Below are 22,652 nucleotides of genomic sequence, written 5' to 3' on the forward strand. Positions count from 1 at the left end.
TCCTTAGTCTTTTGGAGAAGAGACATTGACACTATTAGATAATATATTTTAGAATAAAACCCCAACATTATTCTGCCACTTGTACTATTATTTCAAAAATCACATACCAGTGGCATGATGGAAAAGGTATATAACTTATGTTCAAGCCTTGGCTCTGATGGCTATGTGACCTGGAGAAAAAGGCTGGAGTAACACAAAACGTGCTGGATTTGGAGTTGGAACCTGGCTTTGTGTCCCTGTACTGCTACTTGTGTGACCTTGGGCAAGTCACTTCACCCAAGCCTTGGTTTCCCTCTTTGTAAAATGTTTTTTCTATTTGAACCTTTCTTCTGTAAAATGAGGATAATCCCTGCACCACTGATCTCACAGGCTTGTTGTTCACTCTAAAACATTATGAGCTGTTATTATTGAACACTATTTTTTTAAAAATTGCTCATCAGTTAGAGTCCTACAATCTTTATACCCTCATTGTGGGTCCATACCCTCATTGTAGTATGGAGGTAAATCTGAGTTCTCAAGAAAGGCTGTGTCAGCAGAGAGGAACCTGGAAGGTACAGCAATATGAAAAAGACTTGAGAATAATGTCCTGGTGACTGTACGTTTATCTTTGAAGAACTAAGCCTGTTGATACAACCCTAGAGAGCTGTCTACCAGGTAAGGATTTTTTAACCATGACGGCTCATGACAACTACCTATTAAGGTGCAGAGGGGTTGTGATCTGTGTAGCAAAAACTAATGAAATTACAGACTTTTAAAAAAGAAATATTATATTTACCAATTTGCTCAACCTTGAAATTGAGGATTGAGGTCACATGTCCTCATCCAGGGTAAGTTCCAATGTGCGCTGGGTAGAGAATTGAGAATACTGATCTTGAATTCTATTATTTGTGCAACTCCTGGAGGAAGGACAGGTTTTCGTTCCTTTTTTAAAAAAGGATCTTAGTATACAACAATAGAACTGTATTTATTTGTAAATCCGTAATTCAGTCTGTCTTGGAATTACAATTGCCAAAATGCCTCCCATGGAAAACTTGCATGAACTGATGCAGACTGAAGTAAGTAGAACCAGGAAAACAATATACACAGCAGGTATGATAATATAAACAATAAAGGGAAAAAGAACATTAAAATCAAGGTGAATCCTGAGTAATTGTAATGACAAATGTTGGCTCCAAAGAAGAGAAGAAGAAGGGCAATGCCTTTCTTTCAGTAGAGAGGAAGGGAGAGGGACTAGGGGTGTGGAATATGGCATATACTGTCAGACACAGTGTTTAAGTTATATTGCTTAACTGTTTTTCTTTATTATAATGAGGGGCTCACTGCATCATGGTAGGGTAGATACCTGAAAATGATTGTGATAAAATAACAAAAGGCATCAATAAAACATTTTAAAGCTTCCCAGAGAGATATTTACAAAACTATGACAAACATTAACTTTACATATGATAAGAATCCAAAAGTTTCCTGACTTTTTAGGCTTAAATGGCTCTAAAAATTGCTTCTTTGCATGGAATAAACTTGTGCAACTTATTAAGGGATAGGCAAATCACTCCTTAGTTTTACCTTTTTTGTGTGACTTGAGGGGTAAAACTATTCACCTAGAAACTGAAATTGAAATTGATCATTTATAGAAGAAGGCACGGGAAAGGGAAAGAAATGGACAGAAGCAGTCATAAACCAATATTTGTAATGGCTTCTGATGAAGCAGGATATGCAACATTTGAAAACAGTAGGTATTGAAATCCCTTAAACAAACCCATTTAATGGACTTTCTTGGCAAGGAATCAGGATTATTCTTCCTGAGAATGTTACCACATGGGGCAAATTTTCATTTACTTTACTTGCCAATTCATAAGGATTCTTGCACTAGAGCAGAGACATTTTTCACTAAAAGAAAATGTGATAGTTAATACCTATGAAACCCTGACAGCTTGCTTTATTATCATCTGTTAAGACTCAGTAAGACTTGGATTATCTGTCAGTACCATTGCACTTGTCCTCGCAATTTAAAATTAAAATTATTTGGCATCAAGAGAGAAGCAAAATTTCCTTAGATTAGGAGATGAGAGAGCAAAATGACATTTGAAGGAGATTGAGATCCATCTCCTACCTGAATTTAAGAATGTACCAGTATGAAAAAATCCAAATGAACTACTGGTAGTTATACAGAAACAAATCAAACTAAGGTGGTTGTTGAGTAAATCAATGAGTATATAATCTTTTCTTCCTGAAAAACCTGTCAACAAATCCTCTGGTCTGTTTCTTTACAGTTTTTAAAGTTCATTCATTAATATATTTGGTTTTGCGTTTTCTTAAATAGAAAAAAGAGAGTTCTAATACAATATACACATTCTTGTTTCCATTCATCTAATACATTCCTCCTCAGAAATGTCTAATGCATCTTCATCTGTACTTTCTTCTGCCTCTGGCAAGTTGCCCCAAAGTAGGAGATTTACACCTGAAAACATAATGTTATCAAATTACTTAAGTCAGACTACTTTTCATAGGTTTCAGAGCTAGAACAGACCTTACTGGCCATCTAGTTCAACCCCACCTCATTTTATAGATTAGAAACCTGAAGCCCACAGAAGTAAAATAATCTGCCTGAAGTTAGGTCAACAGAAATGAGTAGAGCCAGGAACTGAACCCAGGTTTTCTGCCTCCAATTCCAGGACTCTTTCCATTATGCCACACAGATTCTTTGGTCCTGACACTAATTAGTATGGTTTTTAAAAAAACATAATTCAAAATTGTAGTTGTTAGTCAATATAGTTATTCCAGATTTAATTTTTCCAAAGTAAATTTTATACTAAAACATAGAATAACTATTTAAACTTTAGGAGTTATATTTAAATTAGGAATTACATTCTAAAATCCCTGTCCTGGAAGGGATATTAAGGAGTCCATTTGGCTTAATACTAGCCTCCAAGTTTAATAGTCTGACCATTTTCTAAATTATCTTCTTTGATTTTCAAGGCTGAAGGTCTCATAGGATCCATTTTCTTCTTTTTTGGTTAAGTACATTATTTTGCTGAGTAATTAAGTATCAGCTCCTTGAAGGCAAGGACTGGTGCATTACTTTCATTGGCTGGTTGGTTGGTTGAGTGTATGGTACAGGACTGGAATGTGTGTGTTCAAATAAAATGGAAATATCTGGAAACTTTTTTCTCATAGGCATGGAAGGCTCTGGTGTCAGTTACAATATGATACACTCTCAGAAGGTGGTGGTTATATTCTAAGCCAAAGTGGGTACAGGTTTTAGCAATTGTCATAGGATCGGATCATAGCAATAGTAAGGCAGAAAAAAGAGAGGCCACCTTTAAAACCCTTTTAAGATTCAGATATCACAGAAATACACACACACACACACACACACACATTAAAAAAAATAGCACGATTAGTAAAGAAAAAGAGTTATTCTGGACACAATGGGCACTTTAGAAGTCATACATAACTTGAAAGCACTAAATTGGAAAAAAAAAAAGTGTACTCGATTTTGACCTCTAGAGAAGCTAAAGGAAATCAACAAAAACTACAACAGTGGTCAGAATGACTGCTAAGCACCACGACCACTGGGCAGTTCACAGAACTTCAGAGATGGAAGGGCTCCGAGGACATCTAGTTCAAGGACCCCTTGAAAAAGGATCTGCTCTCCCCCAAGGAGAGGAGGAAACCCTTATCCACTGAGGTGACCCAGGCTACTTTTGGATAGTTCTAACTATCTGGAAGGTTTTCCTTATGACGAACCAAAATTTTCTTCCTTTGCAGTTTCTACCCAGTTCTTAAGACCTATGGCCAAGCAGAGCTGATCTAATTCCTTTTCAATCTGACAGCCCTTCATATACATGAAGATAGCTATCATGTCCCCTGCTAAGTCTCCTCTTCTTCAGGATAAACATTCCCAGGTTCTTCAACTGATCCTCATATGGTATGAACTCAAGGCCCTTCACTAGCTGTGGAAGCAATGCTAGATTTGGAGTCAGAGGACCTGGGCTGAAATCATAGCTCTGCCTTTCACTCTCTGAATGACCTTGGACAAGTCACTCAACCTTTATGGGCCTCAGTTCCCTAATCTGAATGATACTGTGGACTCATGGGTGGGGTGATCTGGGGGACCTCTAAACCCTCTGACCCTGGTTGCCTTTCTTTGAACTCTCTTTAGCTTATTCCTGTACTTCTTTAAATTTGGTGCCCACATTAGATCAATCTAATAAGATAAAATTTAGCAAGAATTAATGTAAAATTCTACATTTGGGTTAAAAAAAAATACAACTAGAGGATGGGGAGGTATTATTAAACAATTGCTCTGGGGAAGACCTGTGGGTTTTCGTGGCTAGCAATTTTTAATACTATAGGTGTGGTCTGACCAGATTACAGTAACATAATCACCCATTCCTGGATATTTGGTCTCTCTTGGTTGCTTTAATTTTCTTTTCTGCTACGTCAATCACAATGTTGGCTCTTACTACTGAGCTTGTGATCATTTAAAACCCTCAGATCTTTTTCAGACCAGCTGCTGTCTAGCCACACTTCGTCTTGTTTGAAGTTGATTGTTTTAACCCAAATGTAAGATTTGATACTTATCCCTATTAAATTTCATCTTATTACACTGGGCCAAATGTTCTGGTCTGTCAGATTTTTTTGAATCCTGGTTCTGTCGTTCAGTTTGTTAGTTATCCTGCCTGGCTTTACATCATCTGCAATTCAATAAGCATGACATCTATGCCTTTACCCAAATCATTAGTAAAAGGTTTAAACAGACATGACCTATTAACGACTACTCTTTATTTCTAGTCATTCAAATAGAATTTTTGTCTCGTCTACATCTCTATGTTTTCTACACGAATAACATGAGGCAATAAAATGCTTTGATAAAATTTAAGTAAACTGTACCTACAACATTTCCCTGAGTCACCAGTTTAATAACCCTGTACAAAAAAGGAAGGTTAGTTGAATATGATTTAGAGTTTAGAAATGCCACCAATGAAGTATGCTTGTGTTTCACAAAGTTCTCTGAGATCCTTAGAAGATGGAGAAGTATGGGCTAGATGAGAGTATATAGTAGTTGGGCAGATCTGGAAATGGTTGAATGAACTAAAGCGTAGTGATAAATGTATCAGTGTCAGCCTAGAGGGAGGCTTCTAGTGGAGTGCCCTTGTGATCTCTCTGTGGAACTTTTACGTGTTTATCAGTATCTTGGCTGAATGGAGTGAAGGCAAGCTCATCAAAGTCTGTAGATGACATGAAGCTAAGAGGGAGAGCTAAAACAACGGATGCTAGAATCAGGACCAAAAATGGCCTGAATCTAATAAGGGGAAATTTAATAGGTATGTGAAATGCTATACTTGAGTTAAGAAAATCAACCATACAACTAGAGAACGGAGGAACGTGTAGCTAAAACAGCAGCTTGGTGAAAAAGACCAGTTTTTAGTGATAGCAAGCTCAATTTGAATCAACAAGGTGCTATAGTAGCCAAAAAGGTTAGTGACCTTAGGCTGTATTACTAGAGACATGATAATATTTATATAGTGATTTTAAGTTTGCAAAGTGTTCTGCATGTGTTATTCCATTTATTCCTGACAACAACCTTGGTGGTATTATTATTCCCATTTTACAGATGAGGAAACTAAGGCTGAGAGAGGTTAAGTAGCTTGCCTGGGGTCTCAGAACTAGGAAGTGTCAGAAGCAGGATTTGAACTCAGGAATGCTAACTCCTGATATCAAGTGCAGCATGGCTTAGTCCAGAACAAGGAAAATGATAGTCCCCCTATCCTAGTCAGACCACAGGAGTATTGTGTTCATTTCTGGGCACAATTTCAAGAAGGATATTGACAAAGTGGAGTTCATCTGGTGGAAGGTAATCAAGCTTTTGAAAGGACTAGAAACCATACCATTCAAGGATCGAAAGAAAGAAGACTTTGGGGGAAGAGCTATCTTGGAATATTAAAAGGGATATGGAAGAGGATGGGATATGGCTTCACAGAGCAGAGCGAGGAGTGGAAATTGTAGGCAGATGGATTCCTAATAATTAGAGTTCCCGAAAGTGCAATGTGCTATCTTGGGTGGCAATAGCCATCCTAGAGTTTTCTGAGTGGAGAGCAGATGAGCACTTGTCAGGAATGGGTTAGACTAGATGACCTTTGGGGTCTCTTCAAACTCTGAGACACCACGATATGATTAATTCAATTTTGGACATATTGAGCTTGGAGTGCTGGACACCCAACTGAATATACTTAGCTGTGAGTCAGAAATTTGGGTCTGCTGCTCAGGTGGGAGGAGGGGGTGGGTGAGAGTGGAGATCTCAATTAGGGAGGCATCCACATAGAAGAAATAGATGAGCCCATAGTAATCACACAGAGTATATAGATAGAAAAGCACTGAGAGTAGAGTTTGGGGAATCTTCTACACTTAGACATCAGGGTGAAGAAGATGTAAGAGTAGCAGTCATCAGCAGTATAAGAAGGACTGCAAGGGCTCAGTTTCATAGAAACCCAAGGAAGAGAATATTAAAGGAGGGAGTCATCAACAGGGTCAAATGCTATTGGGTAGCTTCAAAAGGACTGAGAAGGTGCTGTTGCATTGTCAATCATAAGATCATTCTGATCTTTGAGAGTAGTTTCACTGGGATGTAGAGGACAGTATGGTACAATGGAAGGAACACTAGGTTTAGAGGTAGAGGTTCTTAACTTGAGTCTTACTGCCTGTGTGAACTTCCATGGGCTTCACTCGGTTTCCTCAACTTTAAAATAAGAGAGTTGGCCTAGATGACGTGTAAATGTTCCTTCCCAGCTCTAAATCTATGAAACTATTACAGAAGCTTGCCAGGGGCTTCAGAGTGAAGAAGTAAATGGATACTTTCTATACCCTTCTTTCACGACATTGACTGAAAGGAAGGAGAGATGATACAGTAGCGCAAAGGATTAGCAAGGTCTTGGGCCTAATATTTTTTTTTAGTCAAGGAAGAGTTGATCATGTTTGAAGTAGTCAATGGAGAGGAAAAGACTGAAGATGCCGGGGTGGTGAGAAGGGGACTGGAAGAAAGAATGAGAAATAGAACAAGTTTGAGGATGAGCTGGGAGGATATGAATGAAGCAGTAGGTGGAAGGTTTGGCCTTTCTAAGGAAAGCCAAAATCTCTTCGAAGACAAGAGGGCAGGAAGACATACAAGGTGAAGATATTGAAAGGTTGGGGCACACATGGAGGGGTTGAGGAAGTCCATTTCTGATTGGCTCAATTTTCCCAGTGAGTAGAAGGCAGCACTCAACTGAGAGTAGTAGGTGGGACTAAATTTGGTTGTTTAGAAAGAGTGAAAGCATTCACAATAGGGAGTGTGATCATGAGATGACTAAGGAAGGACTGCAGAGCAACAGTGAGGACTGAGTTAGGCTTAAGGAGCATAAATTTGTAGAGGCCCCACTAAGTTATGAAAAACTTCCCAACTTCAGCAGTTGTGAAATATTAGGACAGGTTATCTAGGAAGGCTTTGGAAGCTTCTCTGGGAACCCTCCATAATAATGGAAACAACAATCTTTCTGGGGTGGTTTTTAGTATAATATTGCCTGAAGTGGGGTTTGTGTTTAGAGAGACATCATTCTGAAGTCTGGGATTTTCCAAGGTTTCATGGATAGTCCTTTGATCCTGCTACCCAGGAGACTTGCAAAGATAGTTTCCATGCCATGAGAAGCAAGTTTCTAGAAAAAAAAATCGCTTCAGTTACAATATCAGTGCTACGAAGGATTCTTGGAGTCAATACTCAGGGACATGAAGTAGTTTAGCACAATTGTTTCAAAGGAGGAAAAATAAACTGAGAGATTGGATCTGACAGAAGCAGCACCTTCCTTTCTCTGTTAAGAAGGGAGGAAGGAAATCCTGCGATACATCTGTTTCTCATGGATTAGATTCGATGTGAATGGAAGAATGCAGTGCTTTTATCTTTGAAAAATTAACCAATATTAAAGTAAATAATAAAAAAAGTCCCTGTGTTTTGAATACAGGAAAAATGGTATCAAAGCAAAAACTTCCCTTAATGCGCCCCATGTGCCCCATGATTAGCACAAATATACATCTGGGGGCTTAAATTAGGAGCTTAAATCTCGCATGAGGGAATTCAGATTGGCACTTAAGTGCAAACAGCCCATTGTAACTACTAGATTCTCAAATTAAGACCTTGAATGATAGCTTAAGAACCAAGCTTAGGTCCCAGATGATGACTGAATGTTAGTCTATAGAAAAGGTGTGTGAGGAGGACTCAGAGACAACACGTTTTGGACACTGAAATAATTTTTACCATTTTTTTAAGCCTAAGGTTTTCTTTCTCCTAAAAAACACCCACCAAACTTCCTAAGTCCAAAATATATATTTGAAAAATCTGAGCAACAGTAAAAATTTTGGTGTTAGTATTGACTCAGACCATCAAGCTTTCTTCAAAGCCAAAATAGCGTTAGACAATTAGAACATGTACGTACATGACAGACTGAATGGCTGCAAGCAATGTAAAATGTATCATGTAAATATCCATAAAGCATTGGCAGTATAATTGCTTAACAAAGTAATTAGTAAAGGTAACAATTTTTTTAGAGTCAAATATTTACATTCTCTTCACTAAAGAAAGTATCAGAAGAAATGACTGTAGTCCTTCTAGTATGGGTAAATCTCATTGAGACTGTTTTTAAATCTGAGATAATATATTAAAAACAACAACAACGAAATACCCACAGGAAATCAAATGGTTATTGAACCTAACGCTCTTTGAAAAACTCTCTGGAGTAACAACGTATGTTGAAGAACAGGCCAGAACAATTAAAATATTAATCAATTAAAAAAAAAAAGAATTTAGGCAACTTTGGACCCTTAGATAACAAAGCACAAACATGATAATGGACTTTTGCCAATACTCTCTGTAAGTGAATATTTGAGAAAAAAGGATTTAAATTTCAGTAGAGATCTCAGGGTTTTATTTAACATAAGCAGGAAGACTGATATCCTAAAGTCCAGTAATCTAGGTTAGGGGGAGCTTCCTGAGAAGAGGTCATTGTTAAAAATAGATTAATTTTTATATGTATGGTTTACTTAATCTGCCATAATTTTTTTACTTTATAGTAACCCAGGAACAAATGTTAGCTAGTGATTTTAAATATTTTTATCTACCTTTATTCTAACCCTGCTAAGACACCCCGAATCCTGTAGCTGACAATGGCAATTTGAATTATGTTTGTATTTTATAGATAAGATATAGAAATCTGTGGATAATGTTTCTTACCAGTGGAGTCTAACCGGTTGATACCAAAAACGGCCTGACTATGAAACATCCAGAAATGCCCGTTGTTGCAGGAAAGAAGGCAGGGTTTGCATGGAACGATCACATGGTAACCTACAATGTTCCCACTAAAACAGAAAACAAGAATGATCACCTTTGAGTAATATTCATTCATTCAATAAGTATTTATTAAGTGCTTACAAAGAGCCTGAAACTCTGCTAAGTGCAGTAAATAAAAAGACAACAATGAAATAGTCCTTGGCCTCAAGGAGTTTACGTTCCATTGGACCTTCAATCAAAGCTCCTTGTAGGGAATATTGTAGGGGGAGTCTTAATTAGGTGACTGACTGCACTAGATGGTTTCTAAGTTCCATTTCTACTCTGAAATTTTGAGATTCTGTGATGATAGCGTATTAGGCCTGAAAGGGCCCTCAAGAGTTTAATCCAATCCTCTTATTTTACAAATGAGGTAACTGAAGACATTGGAGATCTAGGACCCAAGCTCAGCTATCCTTCTACAACTCCAAGGGATACAAAGAAGGTGGGAGGGGGGTGTCTGGTAGAGATGTGACACTAGAGGGGCTATATTATGGCTATATCTCCGCTAGTAAAGCTAAGGAATGAATTCAATCAACGTAAACAGATTATCTGTATAATTTAGGCCTTAATTTCTTGCCCCTTCTTGCCTCTTATCCCTCAACAACACAGGTTTTGGGGTTCAAGTTCGGACAACCAAAGATTTAGAGGTGGAAAGGTTGTTAGAGGTCATTTAACCCACACCTTTTTATGTAGAAGAAAGCTAGGCCCAGCACTTTGAAGTGCCCGAGGTCACACAAGGTAGGAAACAGCAGAGTCAGGATTTGAATAGAATCCCTATGGTTCGTAGTCAAATATTCTTTCTTTTCTTCTCTAAACAGTTTCTAGATTTTTTTTTATGATTACTAAATATTAAGCAATAATTTAATAATATCCTTATTTTAAATACGTGGCTCCCCAAATAATGCAATAAAATGAAAGCTTTCTCTAATACATCCAATCACACAATGCTCTTCAATCATATATATCTTTTAATAATTTTACTTAATACATACTATGGAGAAAATAGTTTATCGATTTGTCAATGTGCCTTGATGCCAGATATAAACAGGGACAGAGACAAGAAAATAGAATACATTCTGAGACAGTATTTAACCCAAAGAGAAGTTTTAATATAGTGTAGTTGAACTATAATTTGAGAAACACAGAAAATACCTATAAAAAATTAAGCTAGATAAATCAGTATTCTTTCCATTAAGTCATATTGTTCTAACGAGTGTTATAACTTTACATAATCATAATGACAGGTACCATATGTAACAAATTTGCAGATGACATAAAATCGGCAGTGACAGCTAAATACTTTTGATAACGAAACCAGGAAAAGCAATATGACACAATAGGCAGAATGCTGTTATTGGAGTCAAGAAGACAAAGTTCAAATTGTGCATCTAATCTTTATTGACTATATGATGATGGGCAAGTCCCTTATGCCCTCTGAGCCTCAGTTTCCTCAAATTGAAAATAGAGATAAAAATACCTGTAGTACTAACTTCATAGCATTGTTTTGAGGTACAAATGAGATAAAATAGTAAAGTGTTTTGCATATTTGCAAATGCAAGTTATTATTCCTAATATGACTGGCTGGAATGGTAGGCTAAAGACAAGATAAAATTTAATAGTGATAAAGTTGTACCCTTTCGTTAAAAAAGATGTATTATATGAATAGTTGGAGAAGGTTGTGGTGGAGGATGGGGGTGAGGGGGTGGTTTGGTAGGGGAAATGGGAGAGCATAGTTAGAAAGCATTTTGTGCGAAAAAGATATAGGGGTTTTGCTAGATCAGATTAATTCAGTTCAACAATTTAATTCAATAAACATTGAGTACATACTGTGTACGACATATAATGCTAAATGATAGATGGAGAGAATGGTGCTAGGTGATGTAGAAAGAAAGACAGAAACAAAAAGTCCCTACCCTCAAGGAGCTAACATTCATAGGAGACTGGGGGAGTGAAGGAAGGGAAATTACAAGATCAGTATGAATCATCAGTGTGATGTGGCAGCCAAAAAAAGAAAATATGATCTTGAGCTACATCAACAGATGTACACGGTACAATTTATATAAACGCAAGTGAAATGCAGACCTGGAGTACTGTGTATGGTGCTGGGTATAACATTTTAGGAAGGACATTGACAAATTGGACTCAAAGAGGGTGACCAGGATGGTAGAAGAACTCAAAACCATGCCGCACAAGGAAATTGCAGAGGTCATTTTTGTTCAATTTAAGCAAAAACTTTCTAACAATCAGAGCTATATGAGCTGCCCCAGGAGCTTCTGGTTCCCTTTGTGGGCTAAGGGCAAAAAGTAATTAGCCCAGAGAAGAGAGCTCAGCAGGAACAGATAGCAGTCTTCAAATATACTAAGTGTCGTCACTTGGAAGACATTTGACTACTTTAGAGGGCAAAAAGTTACCTGGAAAGAGATTTTGAATTGATATAAGTAAAAACTTCCTATGAATTAGAACTTCCCCCAAATGCAATGGACAGCTGGGGGTGAGGGGTGGGACCAAGGAATTTTGGGAGTTTGGGCATCACTACTGTTTTTTAAGTAGAAGAGTGATGGGATGTTGCAGCTGAAATTCCTAGATTAGGTAACCTCTGCTTCTCTCTAAATTCTAAGATTCTAAGTAAAATAGCACCAACTATTTTATATGATTACATTCCCAAACTTCTTGGGTAATATTTTATTCATCCTTAATATCGGTTAAGAAAGCAGGCTGATTTTGTCTAATTTATTATTTAAACCTGAATATTTCTTTGCTATAACAACTAACCCAGTTCCATTTTTATTTTATACACTCCACAAAAATTCCACTCGATGCTTCAGCATGAGGCATCTGGGTTGTAGGGACTCTGGGTTCCTAAATGTTATCCCAAGTAGAATGCAAACTCTGGAAGGTCCCACCAGGTTGGAAAGGCTTTGAGGTTGGAACCAAAGATTGTCTTCCAAGGAGTAGCATAAGTGCATAGAAGCTCATCATCAGAAGGTTGCTCACAAAATGATTATGATTAAGATTAATTATTATTATTCTTATTATTATTTGCCAAGCCCATTCATGGAAGCTGTCTGTTATGATGGTTTGGAGCTTTGTTCACCAATGAAATGACAGGTTCTTGGAAGTCCTGAAAACTCACTTAGGATTCTACCTCCTTCAAAAGTATCCCAACCAGGCAGACTTGAGTCATGACAACAAAATTCAGGGTGTCTTTTTTTAGAGTTCTCTGAACATAACCTTTTTAGATACCCAGCAGTAAGGAGGCAGTAAGGTATAGTAGAAAGAACAGCAGAGCCAGTGTCATAAGGTCCAGGTTCAAGTACTGACTCTGCTTTGAATCAGCCGGGAGACTTTTGGTAAGTAACTATACTACACAGACTGTCTAAGGCTCCATTTCTTCACTTACAAAACAAGGATAATCCTACCCGTACTGTGTAGTTCACAGGTCTGCTGAGAGGACCAACTGAATTGATGTATATCAAGGGCTATGCAAAAGCAAATTAATATCATATACCAGCTGTGCCTCTCACTTCAGCGGTTAGTTTTCAGAAGGCAGAGCAGTGATTTCGGTTCGTTCTATAAGACACCAAGATACTCTGGATACCACTACTATATACTGAACAAACATTAGCCCTGTAGGTCCAAGGTTTCTGCTACCTTGAGGCTCTAGTGTGATTTAGGGTTCTTGTATGTTACAGTTCTCTGTTGCCACCCAAGAACTGATCCACCAGATGGAGAAGTAGGAGGATAACATGTGTCCCTGCAAACCAAATACAAGCTAGCGACTCTAATTTTAGACTTTGCTATTTTTTAAAATGTTCAGAAGTAAGGCAAACCTACAATGAATGGTGAAATTTGCAAGAATTTTCACCCTTCTCAGTGTTAGCCAGCTGATGATAGATTTGAATTTTTCACAAATCATTCTATTATCTGGTCATATGCTAAACTCAGCCAACAGGTGGAATTATTTCAGTTACTACTTCTCACAGGATTTTATATAGTTAGAGCTGGAAGGGACTTTAGAAGCCATTGAGACAAACCTCCTTATTTTACTGGTGACAAACAAAGACAGACAGAGGTTAAGTGAACTGTTCAGGGTTACATAGTCAATAAATGTCTGAGACGGGATCTGAAGACAGGTGTCCCTGACTCCAAGTCTAGTGCCCTATGAACTTCACTATGCTGTCTTTCTTTTCACGTCTTTCCACCATATTTCATCCTGAACTGATAGTTTAAATTGTAATTTAATACATTTTGATCTGTTTTTTTTCTCCAAATGGCTTTTCAATGTGCCCTTCACAGGGAACAGGAATCCATGGTTCGACCCACAGATGGCAACCAGTGCTAAGTGCAACCCATTGAATTTCACTCATTCAGCTTCAACACTTGTCTTCCAAATCCACAGGTAAAGTAAAACTGTGATAAATTACCATTTTAAACAGGCAATGTCCTTCAGTTTGCATTGGCAGATTTCAGTAAAATAACAGGTTCCAATGAAGTCCACAGCACTAGAAGGGAAAACACGTCAGGATAGTTAGTTCTTCTTTTGATCGGTGAAGCAGCACTGAAAGGGTGGATTCAAAGGCCTGGAAGAGACCCTAAAGAGCCAGCTAGTCTACCTCCCTGCCTACAGGCAGAACTACATTGTATTTTATAAGGGCCATTTAACATCTGCCAACTTGTCATGAACTTCTAATAAATCTTTCATTTTTTCTCTTTCTAGTATTCATCGATCCACATATATTTCAACACATTATTACATTCCCATCTCTCACGAACTAAGAAGAACAGCAATCAACATGAAAAGTCCCTGATTCTGTTCTGGACCCTCTGGCACTAACTTGTAACATCACCAGCAAGCCATTTGCTTTTTGAACCTTTACCTCCCTGACTAATACAAACCAAGAGACAATGTGGTAAAGTGGACAGAGCACTGGCCCCAGGAGTCTGAAGTCTAGCTCTGCCATGGACTAGCCTGTGACGTTAGAGAAGCTGAGTAACTTCACTGAGTCTCAGGTTCTTTTTCTGCAGAATGGGGAAAATAATCCTGATACCACCTATCTCACAGCAGTGTTATAAGAAAAAATATTCTGTCTACTATAAAGTGCTACATAAATCTGAGCATCATTCCCATATACTTAACATTATAATAATGTACTTATTACCATGGTTACTGTATAGATACATGGATTGATATTGCAAATATTTTTGTGTGTGTACTTCTGAAAAGAAAAGCATTAAATAATAAAAATTTATAATTTATAATAAGAATTTATGGTTTCAAAGGCCAGTGAGGAGTAATCCAACCCAATCCTTGCCTGCAAGCAGGACCAGACTTAAACCAACAGACAGATCAGAATCTGTCCTATTTTTGAAGCACAGATTAAAAGATTCCACAATCTCATTTGGTTACCTTTTATATTATCATGAAATTATTATTTACAGTAAATCTTAGTGGTTCTTTCCATTTTAATCCATTTTCTTTGGTTCTGTCCTAAATGGGAACAAAGAATAGCTGCTTGCCATCCCTCAGGTCAATTATACTCTCAAAAGCATTTCTTCATTTTCATATTCAATAAAGATCAAAGTTTAGAAAATAATCCAGTGCATCATATAGGACTCATCCACTAAATCACTGAACACTAGATGCAACGAAATAGTAGGGCAGAGTGCCAGAGTTTAGACTTCAAGGCTATGTGGTCACACAGCTGTAATTGAATTGGAGTCTCGAATCACAGCTGACCACTATGGCTAAACCACAGACCATGTCCAGACATTCAGCCCACTCCGTTTTGTTCCAATGGGATCATCAGATACTAAATCTAAGCTTGGGAGTGGCTGGCACTCCAAAACGATAACCTCACTGTTGTCTCCCAGAGGGCCAGTCTCAACTCTCCCCTTCTAGTTAAAGGGCTACCGTTGAACTGAAATCTTCTTACCCCTAGTCAGCTTGACTTACTTGGTTGGAGGAATGTCTGTAGAATAAAGGTCTATCTCAGTGTCTGCCAGCAAGACAGCCTTCATCCCCCTAGAGCTGATCACTTGCTTACAGAATTTGCAGCACAGGATAGATACACACCGGTTCTTGAAGCTATAATTGCTGGTAGACATAATGACTCAGAGAGGATTAGGAAAGAGCGTTTTGAAAAAGGAAGCAGAGCCTCTGCCCTGTCCAGTCCAGGAACCCCAAACTGGAAGACTGGAAGTAAAGCCTTAGGACTAAGCAAGAAATTAGACCTTTTGCCCAGACTGAGGAAAGATACAGGTAGTTCTTTTCTCTGTGGTAGGAGGCAGGGAGGGGGTAAACTTTCTTTTCCCCTTAACTGCTGGGGGAGTTGAGTGTGGGGGGGAGATGAGCTGCTGAATTGTCAGTACTTTTTTTTCTTAGCTGTTCCCCCCCCTCCTATCTTAATGGAAACTTTCCTTTTTAACTTTTGCCTCAATAATTATCTTTTTCTCAGATTTCTCTTCTACACTTTTATCTCTAAAACTTTCTCCTCTCAGGCTTCCTCATATCCTGTTTTCTTAAAGCCTTTGCTTCCCCCAGTTTTGCCCAGGGCTTTCTGATCACTTTCTCCCAGGGATATTCTCCCCTAAATTTCTTGTGGACTCCTCTTTTCAGCACTATTTACTCTCAGTTCTCTTTCCCTGAAGGGTGACCGTTCCGTCCCAGTTTTCTCTGGGTATTCTCTCCTCTGCCCCCAAATCTAGTTCTTCCCCTGTCTAGAACTGTCTGCCTCTCTCTAGAGGAATTCTTCAACACAATTTTTCTCAAGTGCTGTCTCAGAGAGCTCACTCTCTCCCTGACGGTCCTACTGAGAACTTCCTCTCCCTTCCAGGAGATACCTTTCAATACTCTTTCTTTCTCTCTGCAGGCCTCTGTCTCCTTCCCTGGAGGGCACTGAAACTTTCTCCCTCGGGCAGAGTTGCTCCCCTGGCGGGGTGACTCGCTAGATGGAGGCGCCTCTCGGCGTTCTCTCTCGCCCTCAGCAGGAGACCCTGACTTGATCTTTTTCTCTCTCTGGCCTCTTCCCTCCTTTCTCCCTGAATGCTCTCCCTCAGCTCTCTCTCGCTCCTTATACTCCTCCTCTCGGCTCTCTCCGAGTCCCTCTGGATGGACCCCCTCAGCTCTCGCTCCCTCCCTACACAACTCCCCTGCACTGGGGGGGGTTGCCTCTGGATGACCACCCTCAGATCTCTCTCTCTCTGGGTCAGCCTCCTCTCAGACCTCTCCCTCTCTTCCTGGACGACGTCCCTCAGGTCGACCTCTCTGGACTGCCGGCTTTCGATCTGCTCTCTCTCCCTCTGGGCACTCCCCCTAGAGTCCCAGACCCACGCCCTCCTTAATGGCTGGGCGTCATCTCGCTTCCTGCCTTCCTGGACGGCGCTTCTCAGCACACTCTCCCTGGCCCTGGCGAGCCTGTCCTCGGCCCTCTCCCGTTCTTCGTAGAGGAGGCCCCAGAGGTCCCTGTCGTCCTGGGCGGCACTTCTCAGCACACTCTCCCTGGCCCTGGCGAGCCTATTGTCGTCTCGCTCGCGGTCTTCGTGGAGGAAGCCCCTGAGGTTCCTCTCTCTGCCGGGGGGCTCCCTCTCTCCCTGAACGAACCTGACCTCTTTCGGCCTGTCTGGGACCCTGTCTTCGCTTCTCACCCAATCCTCCTGCACTAAGCTGCTCAGCAACCTGTCTCTCTGCGGGTGTCTCGGCTCTGCCCTCTCCCTCACTATCGGGGCGTCCACCGGTACGATCCTCTGTCGCGTTGGGTACCTGGTCTCGAGCCTCTCCCTCACCACCGGGGCGTCCACCCGTAGTTCCCTGTCTCTTCTGGAGCACCGCTGCTGGGCTCTCTCTCGCTCCTGGATGGCACCCCTGAGCTCCCTCTCCCTCCTGTAACGCCTCTCCTCTAATCTCGCCCTCTCCTCCTGGATGCAGCCTCTGACGGCCCTCTCTCGGCTTCGACGCCTTTGCTCTGACCTTGCTCTATCTTCCTGGATGATCCCCCTCAGCACTCTCTCTCTCTCCCTGGATAGCTGCCCCCCCAGCTCTCTCTCCCTTGAGGTTCCCTCTCCTCAGCTCTGCCCTGTCTTCCTCGACGGCCCCTTCCCTCAGCTCGCTCTCTCCCCCTCGAACTGGACCGGTCAGGCGCGCAGGCGCCGGCGCGCGCCCTGGAGGGAGCGGGGCGGGGCGGGGCAGGGCAGGTCGGTTCGGCTCAGTCCTCGCGGGGCTCCTGTCACCGGACACGCCGTTTTCACTCTCCTCCTTTGCCTTTTCCTACCGGCTGTCAGTTTGAATTACCAACCTCGCGCTCCTATTGGAGGGAAGCCGGGACACGCCTTCTTCCCCCATTGGAAGAGTCTGGACACGCCTCCCGGTGAAAAATCTGAGTGGAGGAGAACCTTGTCCAGCCCTCCCCGGCAACGGTGTCTGTTCGATTCTGCTTGCCAGTTGGAAGAATTTGGCTACGCCTCCGACTTTGATTGGTGAACTTCAAGGGTTAGGCAAGTCCTCGCTTTCGCCCCTGTGAAAAGGAAAGAGTACGCCCTTCGAGCTTCCAATTGGAAGACGTTAGACATTCCCCTCACATTCTTATTCTCTATTGGCGAAAATTCCCCGCAACGCCTCTCCCCCTTGACACGACCCAATTGGTTCTGTCTACTCTTTTGAGTTCGCGTGTGGTTGCTGAGCGTCTTGTTCCCACCTACCTAGTTTTTTTTTTAACTTTAGTTGAATGTCTCGAGGGGTGGGGCTCATTCCAGGACTCCGCCCATGCGCGACGGGCCACACCCTTTGATTGCTCCAGCCCAACCTTCCTTCTGGATAGGTGTGGAGGGGCGAGACCAGCCTTTTTCAATGGCTCCAGAGTCCGTCAGTCGAGAGGCGGCGGGCGATGATTGGCAAGCCGGTGGGTTTGCTCTCCTGGATCCATCTGTAAAGCAAGCGGAGGCTCGCCGAGGGGGTGGGGGAGGGAAGCGAGCAGCAAAGTAGCGGGTGGATGGGCGGGAACTGAGAAGGGAAAGCGTTCCCGGGGCCGGGGGACCCAGCCGCGCCGGAGCCAGGTAAAGGCTCCTTCCTTCTCCTTTTTCTTCCTTCTGGTTTCCAGGAGGGAACCGGTGGCTGGGGCGGGAAGGAGAGAGCGGCATCCGCCGCCCGCTTGGCTTCTCCACCCTCCCGTTGCCCGGCAGCCGGAGGTCCAGGCTCCGGGAGACTTCCCAAATCCCTTGTGCACAGCCCCTCGCCCTCTCCTGGCCGGTGTCCCCGGCGCGGCTCCCAATGCCCCTTCCGACGTCCTGCGGCACCTGACAACGCCCCCCGCAACCCGCAGAGTAGCCCCTTCCTCTTCCCGGGAGGCAGCGCTGACTAATTACTCACTGCCTCCCGAGCCCGGCAGGCGGCACCGTCCGTCCGTCCGTCCGCTGCGCTCGGTGCACGCACGGGGCTGGGCGCCTCGTGCCTAGGTCTCCCCGGCGCGCTCCCGGGAATTGCGCCCAGGCTGCAGAACCGCTTCCCTCCCTCTGTCCAGTCCTCTAACTTGCAGCACTCAGCCCCCAGCCTGGCCCAGCCTTCCGGGATCCGGCAGTCCTTGCCCCAAGATCGCGCCTCTCTTGGGAGATCGGCCGAGCGATTGCTCGCCTTATCCCCCCCTCCCCCGCAACCGCCTCCCCCCAGCCGAGTGGAGGAGCCCACCTCGTTCCCCTCCATCTATCCCACCACCCCCCTCTTCCTGCCTCCGGGAGCCACGCCGTCCCTCCTCCCTTGCTTCCCTCCTCCCTTCCTCCCGCTGTCCTTTCCTTAGATCGCGGGAAGGGGGAGACACAGGCGGGCTCCTCTCGCGCAGCGCCGCGGAGAGGGCAGGCGGGAGGGAGGGAAGGAAGGAGAGGGGCGTCCGAGGGTCTGTCTGCCCGCAGCCCGCTATGCTCCCCGGCTCACGCTGGAGCCGGCTCGCGTCTCTCCGAGCTTTCCTTCTGTCGGGCACCTTTAGGGGGTGAGAAGCCGGGCCTGGAAAATGCGCCCCCAGGGGGAAGAGGGCTCCGGGATCTGGAATTTGGCTGCGGGGATGTGGCGGAGAGTGCTGGGGGAGGAGGGGGCTCCCCGGCTCGCGAGGTGCAGATCCCCGCAGGCCTGGATGGGCTGGGCTGGGGGGCTGGGGGAAGGCAGAAAAGCAGGCTCCTGGGGAATGGGGGGAAGAAGGGGAGAGAGGCGAAGGCTGAAGGCAGGGCTGCCCTCCCGCGCTTTGCTGGCTGTGTCCTGGCCAGACTCTGCGGCCCCGTTTCCTGCCTCTGCCGGCCACATTTTTCTTCTGGATGTAGCCCGTGCAGAGTAGGGTTCCCCCCCTTCGCCTGCAGACCTCGCCCTCGCCCTGGCATCCCCTCGCCTTTTATATTTGCTGCCAAGGGAAGCTAGTAACCAAAAACAAAACAACGAGGAGGAGGAAGGGGAGGAAAAGTTGAGAGCTAGTAGCTTGTCCCTGCTGGGAACTGCATCCGCACCCCCCTCCCCCTGCCCTCGCCTTTGATCGCTCTTTGATGTCTAGGGGAGATACTGGGGTTGGGGCGGGGTCCGATGGCCGCCACATCTGTGAGGGGCCTTCGAGGTTCAGACCAGGAAGACTTTGGCTGGGGCTGGGCACTGCTCAGGTTTGGCAAGATTTGGGGCGGGTGGGGTGGGTGGCTGCGGCAGTTTAGTGGGCTTAGGCTGAGTCTCTCTGCAGCCCTCCCCTGGCTCCGAGCGAGCAGATGCTTTGAAGTGATTTTGTCTCTTTAAATTCAGAGGGAGCTTCCCCTCTCTCTTGACCTTGCTGCACCTCCCTCCACCACCCTCCTAGGGTAGAGGTGAATCGGGCTTGGCCTCAGCTGTCCCTAGTTTGGGAAGACGTCGCCTTCCCCACCCCCAGCCTGCGTATTTGTATCTGCACTCCGGCTGATACCCCCTTTTCCATCCCCCCCCCCCTTTTTCCTGCATTTACAGGCAAGTGAACCGAAGAAAACGACTTCCGATCCTGCATTGCTGCTGCTCCCATTTGGGATTTGATTTGCATCATCTCGGGAGCCCGTAAAACAAAACCAAACAAAAAAAGAAGCGGCCATCCACTCATCCCCCCGTACATACACACATACATACACACATACATACATACATACATACATACACACACACGCCCAGACACACACCCACACCCTCGCACCGACACTGACACAGTCAGGCGCACGCAGATCCCCACACACCCACACCATGTTGTTGTGCGGAAGGACTTCCACTCCCTGCCTGTGTGGTTGATGTCAGTCCCCAGGACAGCCTCCCGGCGCTGCGGCTCCGCTGGCTGATGCTGATGCTGCGGCTCCGAGCTCGACCCTAGGAAACAGAAGCCGCTGCTCCGCCCCGGCCCCCACCACCCCCAACATCTGCATGTTCCCGCCGCGCTGGCCGCTTGCTGCCGCCCCAGCCCGCAGCCTTCCTACGGACTGAGGCTCCCCGGAGCGCTGGATTCTACCCTCGGAAGAGGAAATCTTGGGGATTTTAATTTGAGTGGTCCGATTTTTTTTCGGGTGGATCTATCCATTCGGGAGCTGAATTAGGAAAGAAACATGACGTCTCCAGCAAAATTTAAAAAGGATAAGGAGATCATAGCAGAATACGATACTCAGGTCAAAGGTGGGTGATTTTTGAAAATAACTCTACTTATATACAAGCCTATTCATATGTATTTGTGTGTATATATATATATATATATATATATATATGTATATATATAGACACATGTCTATTCACATGTTTAAATATAGTCTATTGTGGCTCTTTGGGAAGGTTTCATTTCCCTGGATAGAGCAGGTGGGGGAGTTTTTATTCAGAGAAGAAGACTGTCGGGGTGAGGGGCCGAAGAGGGTGTGTACCACCCAAGGATGGCAGGGCTAGGGGCCGCGGGCACTAATATAGATTTTCCGGAGCTTTAAGGTCTGCCCCAGGGGTCGGGCCATCAATGTAAGTGCCCCTTTACCTTGACTAGACTGAATGGGGGGGGGAGGGGCACGTGGTCTTTGGAAGGATAAAAGGGGCAATCTGCTTTTGGGTTTGGGTCTTTAGAATGATTGAAATCTGACAGGTGTTTGGAAATGCATTTCACAGGCTGAAGACTAATCCGGGCTGGGAAAGGCAACCTAGAGAAGGTGTTGTATTTGAAAAGCTCCTGCAGAGGTTGGGTTTATAAGGGTGGTTTTTTCTGAGTGGGTTTTTTTTTTTTCCCTACTGCAGCTATTTTAAAACGTAAGACTCGCTATGGTATTAGAAAACAGTCCAGGAAATTCCGCAGCTAGGCATACCTGCCTGGTCCCTGGTAGCCCAGCTAAGTCTAGGATCAGCCAGTTATATTGAGAGTAGAAATCAAGGCACCCACCTCCATCCTTTGGCCCTCCACCCTGAATTTGTATACGGTGACATGGGTTTTGAATTGAATTGTGCATCCCCCAGGGTTGTGGTTCCGGAAAAGGGAAAGAAAGATCTATGTTTAATCCTTTGTTCTTTTCCTTTTTTATTTTGAAGCCTTGAAATGCAGAAACGAAAATGTAAACTTGTCAAGAGGCAAGTGACCAGTTCTCAGTTCTCCTAGGTCCGCTGATAGACCTGACTAGTAAATCCCCATTCCTGTAGCTCATTCCCAGATTCCTTACTGCCCTTCATTTCCTGGATTCCTGCCTGTTAATGAGGAACACACAACCTACATTTGTGTGGCTACCCAACCTGGCCAGCTAATCAGTCACTGGAGATAGCCGTGTGCCTCAGTCTAGTGAGACATCAGCTGGGGGATGGGAAATAGGCCTTGAATGTTATAACACATGGCTGGAAATCTAGGTTTTCCTTTGTTTCAGGGTAGAGGGAAGTGTCCCCTCCTCCTCTCCCTGTATCTATGTTAGGAAACCTTTTTACAACAGTGAGGATTTAGGGAGAGCTTTGTAACCCTTCCTTCCTCCAACCAATGCTTGGGAGGCTTTAAAATGGGAAGCCAGTTGATCACTTCTGCTGGAGAGGCTTAATCTGCAGTTCCCACCATGCTGGGATCTCTTTATCTCCTCAGTTAGCTTGCCTCTAGAGTGTGCTCTGAAGGGTCTCTCATCAATTGACTGAAAGCTCCAGTAGGTTTACAGCAGGGGTAGGGAGCTAACTCAATCCTAGATCCAGTTGTGCTGGGCTGGGAGGGGTGTGGCTTCGAGTTAGAATTGAGTGAGGTCTTGGCCTCTTGTCCTGGTTGATAAGCCCTGACTCTTTTTGCAAACAATAGGCCACTGGCCTTTTGTGTCCTGTCCAGATTGGCTG

At 43.7% G+C, this 22,652-nt stretch overlaps 3 protein-coding genes across 10 annotated transcripts in view; 1 reads left to right on the plus strand and 2 right to left on the minus strand.

The window, feature by feature from the left end:
• Nucleotides 1–946: 946 nt before the first annotated feature.
• Nucleotides 947–18,341, minus strand: FAM72A (family with sequence similarity 72 member A). Its single transcript, XM_036756776.1, has 5 exons — nt 18,050–18,341; nt 15,309–17,865; nt 13,780–13,857; nt 9,260–9,384; nt 947–2,458 (listed from the first exon to the last, which is right to left on the minus strand). The coding sequence occupies exons 2-5, from the start codon at nt 15,458–15,460 to the stop codon at nt 2,364–2,366; spliced, it is 450 nt and encodes a 149-aa protein (XP_036612671.1). The 5' UTR covers nt 15,461–17,865; nt 18,050–18,341; the 3' UTR covers nt 947–2,363.
• The window catches only part of SRGAP2 (SLIT-ROBO Rho GTPase activating protein 2), a 255,706-nt gene continuing 251,336 nt past the window's right edge, over nt 18,283–22,652 (plus strand). For 7 of the 8 annotated variants that reach the window (XR_005010236.1, XM_036756768.1, XM_036756770.1 and 4 more), the window contains exons 1-2: nt 19,224–19,329; nt 20,313–20,996. Coding sequence is in view for 7 of the 8 variants with exons in the window: in XM_036756768.1 (XP_036612663.1) it covers nt 20,930–20,996 (67 nt within the window). In the remaining variant the exon portion in view is untranslated. Of the gene's footprint in view, nt 18,404–19,223; nt 19,330–20,312; nt 20,997–22,652 lie in introns of those variants that run through there. The other variant, XM_036756769.1, reaches the window with a different exon arrangement.
• Nucleotides 19,271–19,711, minus strand: LOC118846813 (basic salivary proline-rich protein 1-like). Its single transcript, XM_036755532.1, has one exon. It carries the CDS (start codon nt 19,709–19,711, stop codon nt 19,271–19,273), a length of 441 nt encoding a protein of 146 aa, XP_036611427.1.

The sequence above is a fragment of the Trichosurus vulpecula genome, chromosome 4, assembly GCF_011100635.1.
Source record: "Trichosurus vulpecula isolate mTriVul1 chromosome 4, mTriVul1.pri, whole genome shotgun sequence".
In the NCBI taxonomy this organism is placed as follows: Eukaryota; Metazoa; Chordata; class Mammalia; order Diprotodontia; family Phalangeridae; genus Trichosurus; species Trichosurus vulpecula.